We start from the raw sequence: 17,172 nt of genomic DNA, 5'->3' as shown, positions 1-17,172 counted from the left end.
ATCAAAGTACCCTTCGGGTATAAGTGATTTACATGATCTCATGGTCGAAGGACTAGGTAACTATGTATCGAAAGCTTATAACAAGTTGAACTTAATGACTTGATCTCATGCTACGCTTATTTGGGTGTATGTCCATTATATCATTCACCCAATGACATAACCTTGTTATTAACAACATCCAATGTTCATGATCACGAAACCATGATCATCTATTAATCAACAAGCTAGTTATACAAGAGGCTTACTAGGGACTCCTTGTTGTTTACATAACACACATGTATCAATGTTTCGGTTAATACAATTATAGCATGGGATGTAAACATTTATCATGAACACTAAGATATAACAATAACTAATATATTATTGCCTCTTGGGCATATCTCCAACAGAAAGCAAGCCAAATTCACATATCCTGACCTGCCACTGCATCAAGTACCACACTGCAAGCTCCTTTGTGATCTTTGTACATCCCGTGCCAAGCAAATGGACAATTCTTCCATGCCCAATGCATGAAATCAATGATTTCAAGCATCCGAGGAAATCTTGTAGATGTGTTATGTGCTAAGATCTAGGCAGTGTCTTCTGCATTGCGTGTTCTCAAGTAAGTTGGTCCAAACACTACCACCATTGCCATGCAAAATCTGTATATGGGCTCAATGGATATGGACTCGCCAATGTGTAAATAGTGTGTAAATAGTCGTCACGTGTATCACCATTTACCAGGAGCCCATTAGGCAAGCATCCTTAAAGCATCAATGTACTTCTGGATTGAGGAAAAACCTACCATGCCAATACAGTCTTTCTTGCAAATAAATTAGATGCCAAACTCTTTAATGGACATGATAATCTTCATGAACAACTTCTGGTTCATCCTAAAATGGCGCTGAAATAACATCTCGCCGTGCAATGGATCATCTGTGAAGTAGTCGGTGTACAACATGCAATAGCCCTCCAACCTATGCATCGGCTTGCTCTTGCGGCGCTCCGGCTTCATACCCCCACGACACGGCTTTGCATTCCCGAGCGTATAAGCCAAAGAGACAAGAGATGATCATCAAATGATCGTCGTCGTCGCCGGAAGCATCGGCTTCCTCATACATCAGAGTGGCGAACATCTCCTCGTCGTCCGAATCCATGGCCTAGGCAAAACGCCTAACACCTCACGTGCAAGATGGTCGTATGGAGGGATCGAAAGTGCGGTTGAGCCAAAGGATGGCGGATCGGGGGCGGTGGAAGGTGGGGAGGGCTGGTGCGGCCTTTATGTCGGCATGGAACGGTGGAGGTGGAGAGGATACTTTCAGCAATCTGGTGGGAGTGGGGTGAACATGGTGGCTCGGGCGGGAAAAGGGACGAAATGTTTTTTTCAGCTCCATCTGATGTCCCTGCTCATCCCCTCGTGTGTTGGGTGCGGCCTCAGGACGCTGGATGAAACTAGGCTATGGGGCAAGATTTTCGGTCCTGGTGCCCCATAGGCCGTTTAGGAGGGGGATGCTCTTACGAAGCTAAGGATTGGTGCCACAAATTTAAGAATTGGAGTCATAGCTAAACCTACAGCTAATACGTCACTCCTCAGATCTGAAGATCCATGTAAGATTTTTATAACTGTTCAGAGATTCCAAGCTAGCTTCATTAGGCAGGCCGCGACCGCGTCCGGCTGTCTTCCTGTCTGTCGATCTTGTTATCTTCTTGTAGCTGTTGGGCGTATAAATATTTCTTCTGCATGATCTTATAATCATTTGGACAATAAAGGACACTGTTATGCTACTAGATATAAACAAGTAACATGAATGCTGACTCGAACTATCGTCCTATTATGTTGATCAGATCATACCTATTTTAATACGGGCCATGCTCTTTTTAATTTTGTAAAGAATAGAGCCACATCGCCTTTGAAATTCCGTTATCACCTTCACGCATTAGAATACTCATTGAAAAAGTAGACATGGAAAACTTAAAAGAAAAACCCAAATAGAATACAGATAATGTGAATTGTGGTATGCAGCATTGTTTGGGTTGTAAATTGATCTAGAAAAAAAATCTCCTAAACAGAAGTTCCATACCTTTTGTCTCTCCTATTGCTTCCTTCACTTTCTCTAAGCCTGCCTAATCTGCACTCCTACTTAGCCCATGCACCAAATGCGAAGAACCTCATCCAAATGAGACAGGCAGAGACCACGTTCCAAGCAAGAAGCTGCCTTAGTGCTGAGGACAAGTACTTAGTTGTAAATAAGGCTTTCTTTTGAGAAGAGAAAAGAGCACTAGTAGTAGTGTTTAGTCCCAAACAAGAGGAAAAGCCCAACAGAACACGGTTTGTTTTCCTTGGGGCACAGCAACAGCCTCCTTTTATCCCCACACTTTCACCACTTTTGAGGCCACCCCTGCAACTTTCCTTCCATTCTTTAGTTTTATCCACCTGAAGAAGCTTTCAAGTTTAAACATTCTTAGGACAAAACATGGTTTTGTCTCTAATGTCTGGTTCTTACTTATGTATGTATGGTTTGTCTAGCATTTCCATGCTTGCGGAAGCTTTTGTTTAACAGCTCTAGATGGAGGCTTTCACCAATAAGCATCCTATATTGGAGTAGCAGTAGTTTTAAATGTCTTAACGGGAGCCATGAGGATACAGAGTTTAAAATCCATCATTAAACTTCACAAAAAATATAATGCACTTACGGATCCAGCTGCCACATTTTCAAATTTAAATGAGCAAGCTCACGACGTTGTGTGTGGTTGTTAGGGTACTTATTGAATGCAACAGTCAAAGATCCTGCCATTCTGAAACAGCTACTAAATGTTGTAGCAGATCTCTTGCACTCATATCACACCCTCTTGTTTCCTTGTCCATCAATGCCAAAACGATCTTCATGTGAAAGCTAGGTAGAGGAAATAGCACAAAGATTTTGAAATGAGTTCTCTTGACTGTCACATCTGAAGACCGACCACTGTAACTGAAACTGTGCACCAGGACTAGCAGGATCAAAGCAGAGACATGATCCTAATGTAATACACTACTTAACTAATGAAGTGTTTCATTAATGACAGGTTGCTTCATGTGCCCATTGAGCCCTACTCACTATTATATGGTTGAAATCTTGGAGATTAGAGAAACACACAGAGAGAGAGAGAGAGACCAATCCTAACGCTTGCGTTGGCATTTGTCAGCAAGCATCGTCTCTATTAGGAGGAGACACCGATCTTCGATTAATCTAGTCCCAAAATCTCTTACCTCTCTCAGCCTCACAGCACATGTAACTTGTAGTAGCACACAAATAACCAAGCACTGGTTTAAAAGGTTGGACCTTTTTCTGACCTAGTAGAAAGGTGCAGCATAGTTATTGCATATACTGTCTCCAGCACACAAGACTGAGCTACTCTCAACAAGGAAGAAAGGCAACAAAAAAAAGCAGTTTGTGTAGCTCTTTATGAGGTGTCATGGCCAATTTCTTTTTGCATGCACACACATACTACTAGGTCATAGTAATCGCGATTTTGTTTGCGTGTGATTAATCAGGACGTTTCTGCAGTTAAAGAGGCTTTGCAAAAATTGCCCGCTTTACTTAGCTCTTTGACCTGCGGAGTAGGTGATGGCTGGTGGGCTACATGTCACTGGTGGCTATGTATGTGCATTGCAGTACATAGCTTCTTGGAGCCTAGTGCGGCCTGTCTTTCTGAAGGCACCATTCTGCTCACTTGCATCATTGGGTGCTCCCTCTCTCTCTCTCTCTCTCACCCCATCTTCTTCATTTCTTCAGCCTTCAATTCTGAGCACTACACCAGCTAATTGTGTGAGTTCTTTTATTGCGCTCTGCATTTCTATCTGTCTTTCTCTCTGGCTCTCTCTCCTTGTTTCTTATCACAAGCAAGATGGTTCTTGATCACTTTGTTCTTTAGTGCTATGGTGCCATTTTTGAGTCCGTGCTGATTACATTCAGTTCTTCGCTGGTTTGAAGAAAGTACGTGGAGAATGAAGGAGATGGAGACAGTGGAGAGAAGAGAACAGAGATCCTTTGCCAAACCAGTGAAGCCCTCCTACAGGCGCTCCAAGAGGTTGGAAACATGATTTTCTCCTCTGCGAATTTCTCTGTTCTTTTTTTGTCATGGTGATGGTTAACATTTCTCATTAGGAATCATGTTATGTTTTGTGTAATGGCAGTGATTTGGGGGAGAAAAATGCCAAGGATGCTCTCCAGAAAGCACCGAATCAGAAGAAGTTGGTAAGTTCGTATCCTTTTTTTCTTGTGCGCCATATACCACTGGTTCTCTATAAGTTTGAGCGTTTCTTTTCCTGTGGTTTCTTCCAGAATGGCATTAAATCAAACTCGCATCTTCATTCCGAAACCAAGAAGGGGATCCAGCCCAAGAGTGAGGCACAAAACTCCCTGAGAAAAGAGGCAAGCACTGAATTTTCTTTCTTAGCCCACAGACACAAGAAATCAGAGCCCGAGTCTTGACTCTTGAATGAATCGTCAAGAGTTTCATTTTCATCTGTAGATGCTGCATTCCATCCAGAATTCTGGTCTAATAATATGATGATGTTCTGATGCAGATTGTGCAGCTAGAGAGGCACCTCGATGATCAGCAGACTGTGCGCGGCGCACTAGAGAAAGCGTTGGGTCCTGACCCTGCTCCATTTACCTTGTCCAATGAGAGCCCAATCCTCAAGGTGGCATTTTTGTAAACAAATCTTTGATTTCACATAGTCCATTTATGGATGAATGAACCAATGAATAGTATATTCATCAGATTCAACTGATGTTTTTTGTCAGCCCGCTAATCAACTGATAAGGGAGGTTGCCACATTGGAGCTAGAGATCAAGCACCTGGAGCAGTACCTCCTGACACTGTACAGGAAAGCGTTTGAGCAAGCACCCTCATTGCCATCTTCAGGCATTCAAGGGGAGGCACCGGCGCCACCAAAGCCGTCAGTGAGCTCACGCTCTGCGGCGCTGGTCGAAGAAACGCCGAAGGCGAAGGCGACCGTCGGAAGAGGTGGCGATGCAATGCTCCACTACAGCTGTCCTCCCCTTAGTAAGAGGAGGAACGGCACAGTCGATGATTCTTCTCCGTCGACGTGCCCAAGGAAGACTATGGACTCTGATCATGGCTTGCGCAGCCAGTCTGCGCTGTCGTTCCGCGGCGTGTGCTCGTCGAGAATATCGCCGTCGGAGGAGAGCCTGGCGAGGGCTCTTCGCTCGTGCCACTCTCAGCCTTTCTCATTCTTGGAGGTGATTGTTGGCTCCATATGAATCTGCTAATTCTGAAATGGTTCCGTTTTCTGCTGCAGTTCAGACAATAATATAGTGACAGAAATATGGGGAAAAACAAATCTTCAGAAACTTTTCTGAAAATTGAAAATGTGCACATTGCATATATCATGTTCAAAATAACTTGGCGTTGCTGCTACTGTTGCAAGATTCTGAATTCTGTTATCAACTAACTTGTCTGATACTGTTTTGTTATTTTACAGGAAGGGGAGACTGCTACTACATCAGGAGTGGTAAGCCTAGCCGACTATCTGGGCACTAACGTGGCTGACCACATCCCTGAAACCCCCAACAACCTTTCTGAGGAGATGGTGAGGTGCATGGCAGGGGTATACTGCAAGCTCGCAGACCCACCTCTAGTTCATCACCGTCCATCGTCGTCGCCGACATCGTCCTTCTCCTCAACCAGTGTGGTCTCCCCGCAGTACCTTGGGGACATGTGGAGCCCCAATTGCAGGAGAGAGGCCACCCTGGACTCCCGGCTGATCAACCCGTTCCACGTCGAGGGGCTCAAGGAGTTCAGTGGACCGTACAACACCATGGTTGAGGTCCCGTCGATTTCACGCGACCGCAGAAGGCTAAGCGAAGCCGAAGATTTGCTCCAAACATACAAGTGAGTTGCTACTCCAAATGGATGAAAAATGATGTGCTCTTATGTTCAGTACGGTGGATACTTCAGTAGCTCTGAATGGATACTGATAAGTTTGTTGTTTTCAGGTTAATTCTTCATCGGTTAGAGACTGTCGACCTCCGGAGGATGGCGAACGAAGAGAAGCTCTCCTTCTGGATCAACATACACAATGCATTGTTGATGCATGTAAGGCTTGCTTGCCCCTACTACTAGTAGTACCAAGGCAATTGATCAGTGTTCTGTGTCTACTCATTTCTTCTGAATGACTGAAATGATGAACCCTTGGCACTAACTCCCACAGGCTTACCTCAAGCATGGCATCCCACAGAACCATCTGAAGAAGACATCACTTCTTGTCAAGGTAAAGTGGGACCATGCTCCCCGAAGAATCATTGAAACTGTCGTTGTGGAAAACTGTGATCCTTTCTTCTAGAGATGTTGCACTGACAGATGATTTCCCCCCAGGCTGAGTGCAGGATCGCCGGCCGCACCATCAATGCAGCAGCAATCCAGGGGCTTGTTCTCGGGTGCAGCACCCACTCTCCCGGACAGGTATGTACTCCATGTACATGCATCGCCTACTCCTGCATCATGTGGTCAAGAAAGGCAAACTACAATGTATGCCTACTCTGCATCATTTGGTCAAAAGACGTAGCGAAGATCGAGTGCAATGTTCCTGTGATACTTGATTAGCAGTGCTTACGTAGATGATGTCTTAGAACAGTTTTTCACACTTTTGATTCTATATGCAGTGGCTGAGGACTTTGCTGCACCCGAGGATCAAAAGCAGAGTGAGCAAAGGAGGAGGCCAGTGGCAACCCTTTGCCATCAATCGACCGGAGCCTCTTTTGCGGTTCGCACTTTGCTCCGGAAACCATTCCGATCCAGCGGTATGAACTCCGCCTCATCTCTGAACAGTATGAATTTGTATTTCGTAAATGTAGTCGTCTTTTGAGCTGAACGTTTGGGCACCGTGTACCACTTTTCGCTAGTAACACATCTTTTTTAGAAATTTTGCGAAAGTGTAGTATGCTTTTCAAATGGCATTTTCGATTTAACAGAAGACGTGCATTCTATGCTCCCAAAAGGCAGAACATTCTAGCATCGAGCCATACACTGTAACACAGCTGCACATACTTTGTTGAATCACTCTGGAAACATGAGAACAATCCTAGTCGAGTGGCACAAATGTTTCTGAAAGTGATAAAGCTAGTTTACGTACACGCCACAGCTTGACGTGACACAATGATGAAAAGAACTTGACACGTACTCCTTTAATCGCTACCTTCGAGTACCATGTACCATGGAATGTTTGCTGCACCTTTTGCGCATCAAAGTACGTACTAGGTACTCGTAGATGCATCAATCATCACGGCTGATCTCTTTCTGTCGCTCCCGTTTCTTTCGGTGGATCGTTGGGTGCAGGTGAGGGTGTACACGCCGAAGCGGCTGTTCCAGCAGCTGGAGGCGGCCAAGGAGGAGTACATCCGCGCCACGGTGGGGGTCCGGCCGCCGGAGCATCAGCACCGCCACCGCGGCGGCAGAGTGGTGCTGCCGAAGCTGGTGGAGGCGTACGCCAGGGACGTGGGACTCTCACCGGAGCGGCTCCTGGACGCGGCGCAGCGGTGCCTGCCGGAGAGCGTACGGGCGGCGGTGCAACGGTGCCGGCAGCAGCAGCAGACGACGGCGGTCGTGGAGTGGGCGCCACACAGGCAGAGCTTCCGGTACCTGCTCGCCAGGGACGTTGCATTCCCGCACCTCAGCTGACCTGCGTTGAGCGAGCAGAGCTTTCATGGATATGGCCATCACCTCACCTCCACTGCTTGGCCACTAACAGTGAGCTCCATGGATTGGCTTGGCTTGACTTGATCGCATTAGTTGGGTAATGACAGTTTGTGAGATTAATCAAGTGGTCATTGATTTGTTCATAGATTCGTTCTAGGACTACACTACTTATTTCCATTTTCGTGTGCATTTGTACTTTCTAAGGAGATGTGCAGTGTGGGGGTCTGTACGCTCTGTAAAGTTTTTTTTTTGTAGATAAAGAGAGAAAGGAAAGTTGAGAGTCAAGTGTCGTTCAATCTGAACAAAGGGCGTGCTTGGGCTTGAGCCGGCAGGATCAGCTGCCTCCTCGACCGTTTTAACTAGTAAATCTTGGACCTTCAATCATCGCAACATCAAACTCTCTGACACTATATTTTTCTAAAAATATCATACAAAAGAGTTGCAGCATCACCAACGTGTCCACCAAACAAATATTTCTATGTATACAGCAAAATCCCCATTCATTGCACTGAGATGATTGAAAAATAAGTTGTAGTACCCAGTACCCACACCTTGTAACAACAAATTAGTGCAACCACACAACACCAAAGTAACAAACTCGAAATATGAGAAAATCTTGTGGAATCAGCTAGATATTTGCGACCAATCTCGCGGAAAGAGCACAAATTCTATGAACGCAGCAACATCTGGATACACACCAGGAGGTACACATGATACATTACGCTTTTTCTACTACCATTCGTCGTGCACATTTTGGCAGTAACCTTGGTCACCCCAGCGGTACTTTTATTTTGAAGTTTTCTGCTTGTTGTGAAAATATTGTTTGCGATATATACAAATTTTTGTTCCAATGGAACTCATCAAATCTATCCACCGATATAGTCACAATCCTATTCTTGTCTAAGTAGCATGGAAGCAAGTAGCAGCAAGAAGGGTAACCGGATTCTAAAAAATGAACAAATAAAATATATAGTTGAAAACCACAGGTTTGTTTGTTTTTGCGCTTGTTGTGGTCACTGGAGATGAGGTACCTGCGGATGTTATTGCTAAGCAAGTGGCTCGACGTTGCTCTGATTGTCCCAATTGGAAGTGGGGGGCGGTTCCTCATGTTGACATGCAGTTTCTGGTTTCTATACTATCGTTTGAGGACCTTGATAGGGTGGATGGTATTCAGGTGGGGGTGCCCTCTTTTAGCTCCTCGATTTCCATTTCAGCATGGCGGTCAGACGAAGTTCCTGACAAGGCCGAGCTAGAGAAAGTGTGGCTGCACGTGGAGGGGGTGCTACATACCTTGCGACACTTCTTGGGTTTGTGGGCAGTTGGGTCTCTTCTTGGTAAAACAGTGGATGTGGATCTTATTAGTCTGAGACGGAGGGCGGTGGTCCGTATTCAGGTGGCCATGATACATGCTGGAATTCTTGGGGATCCTTCTGATGAGGCACGCCCGATAGCTAAAACCGATGATGTGGTTAAGTTCAAGGCTTTTGAGTTCCGCTTTCGCAGGGAGCCGGCGGATTATGTTCCGGACCCAGATTTTGTTCCTCTGATTTGGGTGAAGAAAGATGATGCGGATGAGGGTGGCGAGGGTGCTCCCGACGGCGGGGATGATGCTATGGACACTTCTGAACCGAGAGTGGGACCGTCGGATACCGGGTCCTCGCAGGTGCAGCAGGTGGGACCTAGTGCTTCGACGCCTGGGGCGGCTCATGCTATGGCCTACTTTATTGCAGTCACACCTTTTAACCCAAACCCGCATACCCCGATTGCGATTGAGAAGGTCAAGAGGCTGCAGGCTATTAGTCCATCTTTGGAGGGTCCGTCTCCTGCTACGGCTTCTCCTCGTGTGACAGCCGAGGCTTTGTGTATCGCTCTAGATGCGGCATCATCTGACAGCCCGGGGGCAGCCCAACAACAGTCTTATGGTCCTGCTTTGGAGCATGCTCACTCGGACAGACCAGCTAGAGGGAGGGTGTGTACTCTTGGCTGTATCACGCCAGCTGCGGCTAGGCGGGCTGCAGCTTCCGCGGCTCATGCGTTTGAGGTCGAGATGGTTCCTACGTCGGGACTTGACGTGGAGGAGGCGGCGCTGAGAGGGGGTCTTCTTCGCCCTTGTCCCCTCGAGTGCCTTCACCTACGTCATGCCGGGTGAAGGATGAAGCGTCGCATCCCGCCTCTTCGGTCGGTCGTGGGGACTCTACTTCACCTATGTCCCCGCGGTCGGTGTCCACTCCACCAGGTGACGACAAGGCGGCTACCATGGCCCTTGCGGCTAGGGAAGTCCTTACCGTTGGCCGGGACGTCATGGGGAGTGGAGGCGTCGGCGGCGTTGGTTGCGGAGGGGGTCTACCTCACCACCACCCCCTCTTGCGGCCCTAGGGGACTTGGCGGAGCAGCCCACGCCACCTGTTGCGCCGCTGGGTGTGGTTGGGCAGCCGACCCCTTTCCCTCCGGGCTTCTTGCGCCGGCCTCGGGAGCTCAGGGGCTGCCATCAGCCCAGCCTCCCAGGGGAGGATCTTCAGCGGCACCGACCTCCCCGAGGGCCGCAGCTATGATGCGTCCTCCGATGGCAGCGTCTGTTGAGCCCTCGTGGAGTAGTGCACGTCACTGGGTTGGCATCGATGGGGCCACCGTGACGGATGAGGATTCGATGGCAAAGGCCATGTGTCGTAAGGCGGAGAGCAACCTCGACTTCTCAGGTACCGTTAAGAGTTCAAAGTCTTTTTTAACTTCCCCAATGATGTCTACGGGAGCTTCTATTCTTGTAGACAGTGTTGGGCCTCCAAGAGCAGAGGTTTGTAGAACAGCAGCAAGTTTCCCTTAAGTGGATCACCCAAGGTTTATCGAACTCAGGGAGGAAGAGGTCAAAGATATCCCTCTCATGCAACCCTGCAACCACAAAGCAAGAAGTCTCTTGTGTCCCCAACACACCTAATAGGTGTACTAGTTCGGCGAATAGATAGTGAAATACAGGTGGTATGAATATATATGAGTAGTAGCAACAGCACCAGAAAAGTGCTTTGCCCGGGACGAGAAACAAGCGAGTAGTAACGCAGCAGTAGTAACGTAGCAGTAGTAACGCAGATAAAACGATAAACAAGCAGCGATAGCGATATTTAGGAACAAGGCCTAGGGATTAGACTTTCACTAGTGGACACTCTCAACATTGATCACATAACAGAATAGATAAATGCATACTCTACACTCTTGTTGGATGATGAACACATTACGTAGGATTACACGAACCCTCAATGCCGGAGTTAACAAGCTCCACAATTCAATGTTCATATTTAAATAACCTTAGAGTGCATGAAAGATCAATTCGACTAAACCAAGTACTAACATAGCATGCACACTGTCACCTTCATGCTATGTAGGAGGAATAATACACATCAATACTATCATAGCAATAGTTAACTTCATAATCTACAAGAGATCATAATCATAGCATAAACCAAGTACTAACACGGATGCACACACTGTCACCATTACACCGTGCAGGGAGGAATAAAACTACTTTAATAACATTGCTAGAGTAGCACATAGATAAATTGCGATACAAAATACATTGCAATCATAAAGAGATATAAATAAGCACTTCACTATGCCATTCATAATAGTGAATAAGTATTCTGTGAAATATAGCCTAAGAGACCCACACGGTGCACACACTGTCGCCTTTACACACGTGGGACAAGGAGTCTCCGGAGATCACATAAGTAAAATTCACTTGACTAGCATAACGACATCTAGATTACAAGCATCATCATATGAATCTCAATCATGTAAGGCAGCTCATGAGATTATTGTATTGAAGCACATAGGAGAGAGAAGAACCACATAGCTACCGGTACAGCCCCGAGCCTCGATGGAGAACTACTCCCTCCTCATGGGAGCAGCAGCGGTGATGAAGATGGCGGTGGAGATGGCAGCGGTGTCGATGGAGAAGCCTCCGGGGGCACTTCCCCGCTCCGGTAGGGTGCCGGAACAGAGACTCCTGTCCCCCAGATCTTGGCTTCGCGATGGCGGCGGCTCTGGAAGGTTTTCCGTATCGTGGTTCTTCGTATCAGGGTTTTCTCGACGGAGGCTTTAAATAGGCGGAAGGGCAGCCTCGGAGGGGGCCTGGGGGCCCACACCATAGGGCGGCGCGGCCCCCCCTCTGGCCGCGCCAGGGTGTGGTGTGGGGCCCCTAGGGCTTCCCTCTGGCGGCTCTCGGGTGTTATGGATGGTTCCGGGAAAAATAGGAACTTGGGTCTTGATTTCGTCCGATTCCGAGAATATTTCGTTACTAGGATTTCTGAAACCAAAAACAGCAGAAAACAACGAATCGGCACTTCGGCATCTTGTTAATAGGTTAGTTCAAGAAAATGCACGAATATGACATAAAGTGTGCATAAAACATGTAGGTATCATCAATAATATGGCATGGAACATAAGAAATTATCGATACGTCGGAGACGTATCAAGCATCCCCAAGCTTAGTTCTGCTCGTCCCGAGCGAGTAAAACGATAACAAAGATAATTTCTGAAGTGACATGCCATCATAACCTTGATCATACTATTTGTAAACATATGTAGTGGATGCAGCGATCAAAACAATGGTAATGACATGATTAAACAAGTGAATCATAAAGCAAAGACTTTTCATGAATAGTACTTCAAGACAAGCATCAATAAGTCTTGCATAAGAGTTAACTCATAAAGCAATAAATCAAAGTAAAGGTATTGAAGCAACACAAAGGAAGATTAAGTTTCAGCGGTTGCTTTCAACTTGTAACATGTATATCTCATGGATAATTGTCAACATAGAGTAATATAACAAGTACAATATGCAAGTATGTAAGAATCAATGCATAGTTCACACAAGTGTTTGCTTCTTGAGGTGGAGAGAGATAGGTGAACTGACTCAATATAAAAGTAAAAAGAATGGTCCTTCAAAGAGGAAAGCATCGATTGCTATATTTGTGCTAGAGCTTTTATTTTGAAAACATGAAACAATTTTGTCAACGGTAGTAATAAAGCATATGAGTTATGAAAATTATATCTTACAAGTTGCAAGTCTCATGCATAGTATACTAATAGTGCCCGCACCTTGTCCTAATTAGCTTGGACTACCGGATCTTTGCAATGCACATGTTTTAACCAAGTGTCACAATGGGGTACCTCCATGCCGCTCGTACAAAGGTCTAAGGAGAAAGCTCGCATTTTGGATTTCTCGCTTTTGATTATTCTCAACTTAGACATCCATACCGGGACAACATGGACAACAGATAATGGACTCCTCTTTAATGCATAAGCATGTGGCAACAATTATTATTCTCATATGATATTGAGGATATATGTCCAAAACTGAAACTTCCACCATGAATCATGGCTTTAGTTAGCGGCCCAATGTTCTTCTCTAACAATATGCATGCTCCAACCATTAAGGTGGTAGATCTCTCTTACTTCAGACAAGACGGACATGCATAGCAACTCACATGATATTCAACAAAGAATAGTTGATGGCGTCCCAGATAACATGGTTATCGCACAACAAGCAACTTAATAAGAGATAATGTGCATAAGTACATATTCAATACCACAATAGTTTTTAAGCTATTTGTCCCATGAGCTATATATTGTAAAGGTGAATGATGGAATTTTAAAGGTAGCACTCAAGCAATTTACTTTGGAATGGCGGATAAATACCATGTAGTAGGTAGGTATGGTGGACACAAATGGCATAGTGGTTGGCTCAAGTATTTTGGATGCATGAGAAGTATTCCCTCTCGATACAAGGTTTAGGCTAGCAAGGTTATTTGAAACAAACACAAGGATGAACGGTGCAGCAGAACTCACATAAAATACATATTGTAAACATTATAAGACTCTACACCGTCTTCCTTGTTGTTCAAAACTCAATACTAGATGTTATCTAGACTCTAGAGAAACCAAATATGCAAACCAAATTAGCAAGCTCTAAGTGTTTCTTCATTAATGGGTGCAAAGTATATGATGCAAGAGCTTAAACATGAGCACAACAATTGCCAAGTATCAAATTATCCAAGACATTTTTAGAGTTACTACATGTAGTATTTTCCAATTCCAACCATATAACAATTTAACGAAGAAGAAACTTCGCCATGAATAGTATGAGTAGAGCCTAAGGACATACTTGTCCATATGCTACAGCGGAGCGTGTCTCTCTCCCACAAAGTGAATGCTAGGATCCATTTTATTCAAACAAAACAAAAAACAAAAATAAATCGACGCTCCAAGCAAAGTGCATAAGATGTGACGGAATAAAAATATAGTTTCAGGGGAGGAACCTGATAATGTTGTCGATGAAGAAGGGGATGCCTTGGGCATCCCCAAGCTTAGACGCTTGAGTCTTCTTAGAATATGCAGGGGTGAACCACCGGGCATCCCCAAGCTTAGAGTTTTCACTCTTCTTGATCATATTGCATCATACTCCTCTCTTGATCCTTGAAAACTTCCTCCACACCAAACTCGAAACAACTCATTAGAGGGTTAGTGCACAATAAAAATTAACATGTTCAGAGGTGACACAATCATTCTTAACACTTCTGGACATTGCATAAAGCTACTGGACATTAATGGATCAAAGAAATTCATCCAACATAGCAAAAGAGGCAACGCGAAATAAAAGGCAGAATCTGTTAAAACAGAACAGTCCGTAAAGATGGATTTTATTAGTCCACCAGACTTGCTCAAATGAAAATGCTCAAATTGAATGAAAGTTGCGTACATATCTGAGGATCATGCACGTAAATTGGCTTAATTTTCTGAGCTACCTACAGGGAGGTACACCCAGATTCGTGACAGCAAAGAAATCTGGAACTGCGCAGTAATCCAAATCTAGTACTTACTTTACTATCAAAGACTTTACTTGGCACAACAAAACTCAAAACTAAGATAAGGAGAGTTTGCTACAGTAGTAAACAAATTCCAAGACACAAATATAAAACAAAGTACTGTAGCAAAATAACACATGGGTTATCTCCCAAGAAGTTCTTTCTTTATAGCCATTAAGATGGGCTCAGCAGTTTTAATGATGCACTCGCAAGAAATAGTATTTGAAGCAAAAGAGAGCATCAAGAGGCAAATTCAAAACACATTTAAGTCTAACATGCTTCCTATGCATAGGAATCTTGTAAATAAACAAGTTCATGAGGAACAAAGTAACAAGCATAGGAAGATAAAACAAGTGTAGCTTCAAAAATTTCAGCACGTAGAGAGGTGTTTTAGTAACATGAAAATTTCTACAACCATATTTTCCTCTCTCATAATAACTTTCAGTAGCATCATGAGCAAACTCAACAATATAACTATCACATAAAGCATTCTTATCATGAGTCTCATGCATAAAATTATTACTCTCCACATAGGCATAATCAAATTTATTAGTTGTAGTGGGAGCAAATTCAACAAAGTAGCTATCATTATTATTCTCATCGAGTGTAGGAGGCATAGTATAATCACAACAAAATTTACTCTCCATAGTAGGTGGCACCAAAAGACCACTATCATTATCATCATAAATAGGAGGCAAAGTATCATCAAAGAAAATTTTCTCCTCAATGCTTGGGGGACTAAAAAGATCATGAAAACCAGCTTCCCCAAGCTTAGAACTTTCTATATTATTATCAACAATGGTGTTCAAAGCGTTCATACTAATATTACTACCAGCATGCAAATAAGATTTCATAGGTTTTTTAATTTTCGCATCAAACCATCCATGTCTTAAATCAGGAAATAGAATAAGAAGCTCATTGTTGTCCATTATGCCAAACTAGTGTAAACAAGAAACAAAAGGATGCAATTGCAGGATCTAAAGGAAATAGCTTCGAGCACACACACAACGGTAACAGAAAAGTACTTATGCCTGGGACCGGAGTATGAGAGCCTTTTACCTTTCCTCCCCGGCAACGGCGCCAGAAAAGTGCTTGATGTCTACGGGAGCTTCTATTCTTGTAGACAGTGTTGGGCCTCCAAGAGCAGAGGTTTGTAGAACAGCAGCAAGTATCCCTTAAGTGGATCACCCAAGGTTTATCGAACTCAGCGAGGAAGAGGTCAAAGATATCCCTCTCATGCAACCCTGCAACCACAAAGCAAGAAGTCTCTTGTGTCCCCAACACACCTAATAGGTGTACTAGTTCGGCGAAGAGATAGTGAAATACAGGTGGTATGAATATATATGAGTAGTAGCAACAACACCAGAAAAGTGCTTTGCCCAGTACAGTAAACAAGCAGTAGTAACGTAGCAGTAGTAACGCAACAGTAGTAACGCAGTAAAACAGTAAACAAGCAGCGATAGCAGTATTTAGGAACAAGGCCTAGGGATTAGACTTTCACTAGTGGACACTCTCAACATTGATCACATAACAGAATAGATAAATGCATACTCTACACTCTTGTTGGATGATGAACACATTGCGTAGGATTACACGAACCCTCAATGCCGGAGTTAACAAGCTCCACAATTCAATGTTCATATTTAAATAACCATAGAGTGCATGAAAGATCAATTCGACTAAACCAAGTACTAACATAGCATGCACACCTGTCACCTTCATGCTATGTAGGAGGAATAATACACATCAATACTATCATAGCAATAGTTAACTTCATAATCTACAAGAGATCATAATCATAGCATAAACCAAGTACTAACACGGATGCACACACTCGTCACCATTACACCGTGCGGGAGGAATAAAACTACTTTAATAACATTGCTAGAGTAGCACATAGATAAATTGCGATACAAAATACATTGCAATCATAAAGAGATATAAATAAGCACTTCACTATGCCATTCATAACAGTGAATAAGTATTCTGTGAAATATAGCCTAAGAGACCCACACGGTGCACACACTCGTCACCTTTACACACGTGGGACAAGGAGTCTCCGGAGATCACATAAGTAAAATTCACTTGACTAGCATAACGACATCTAGATTACAAGCATCACCATATGAATCTCAATCATGTAAGGCAGCTCATGAGATTATTGTATTGAAGCACATAGGAGAGAGATGAACCACATAGCTACCGGTACATCCCCGAGCCTCGATGGAGAACTACTCCCTCCTCATGGGAGCAGCAGCGGTGATGAAGATGGCGGTGGAGATGGCAGCGGTGTCGATGGAGAAGCCTTCCGGGGGCACTTCCCCGCTCCGGCAGGTGCCGGAACAGAGACTCCTGTCCCCCAGATCTTGGCTTCGCGATGGCGGCGGCTCTGGAAGGTTTTCCGTATCGTGGTTCTTCGTATCAGGGTTTTCTCGACGGAGGCTTTAAATAGGCGGAAGGGCAGCCTCGGAGGGGGCCTGGGGGGCCCACACCATAGGGCGGCGCGGCCCCCCTCTGGCCGCGCCAGGGTGTGGTGTGGGGCCCCCAGGGCTTCCCTCTGGCGGCTCTCGGGTGTTCTGGATGGTTCCGGGAAAAATAGGAACTTGGGTCTTGATTTCGTCCGATTCCGAGAATATTT

The 17,172-nt window shown here is 44.8% G+C and overlaps 1 protein-coding gene across 1 annotated transcript; it reads left to right on the top strand.

The window, feature by feature from the left end:
• The first annotated feature begins 3,973 nt into the window (after positions 1 to 3,973).
• On the top strand, positions 3,974 to 7,662 carry LOC124672358. Its single transcript, XM_047208597.1, has 11 exons — positions 3,974 to 4,047; positions 4,154 to 4,214; positions 4,302 to 4,391; positions 4,547 to 4,663; positions 4,767 to 5,225; positions 5,468 to 5,877; positions 5,982 to 6,081; positions 6,197 to 6,256; positions 6,361 to 6,447; positions 6,648 to 6,785; positions 7,321 to 7,662. Exons 1-11 carry the CDS (start codon positions 3,974 to 3,976, stop codon positions 7,660 to 7,662), a joined length of 1,938 nt encoding a protein of 645 aa, XP_047064553.1.
• The last annotated feature ends 9,510 nt before the right edge of the window (positions 7,663 to 17,172 follow it).

Source organism: Lolium rigidum, chromosome 7 (genome assembly GCF_022539505.1).
Source record: "Lolium rigidum isolate FL_2022 chromosome 7, APGP_CSIRO_Lrig_0.1, whole genome shotgun sequence".
Lineage (NCBI taxonomy): Eukaryota > Viridiplantae > Streptophyta > Magnoliopsida > Poales > Poaceae > Lolium > Lolium rigidum.
The sequence above is the reverse complement of the archived record's forward strand: the minus strand, read 5'-3'. Positions and strand labels throughout refer to the sequence as shown.

Coding starts and splice junctions, on each gene's coding strand:
- LOC124672358 (XM_047208597.1), top strand. CDS start 3,974: ATGGAGACAGTGGAGAGAAGAGAACAGAGATCCTTTGCCAAACCAGTG. Junction 4,048..4,153: donor TCCTACAGGCGCTCCAAGAG/GTTGGAAACATG, acceptor GTGTAATGGCAG/TGATTTGGGGGAGAAAAATG. Junction 4,664..4,766: donor ATGAGAGCCCAATCCTCAAG/GTGGCATTTTTG, acceptor GTTTTTTGTCAG/CCCGCTAATCAACTGATAAG.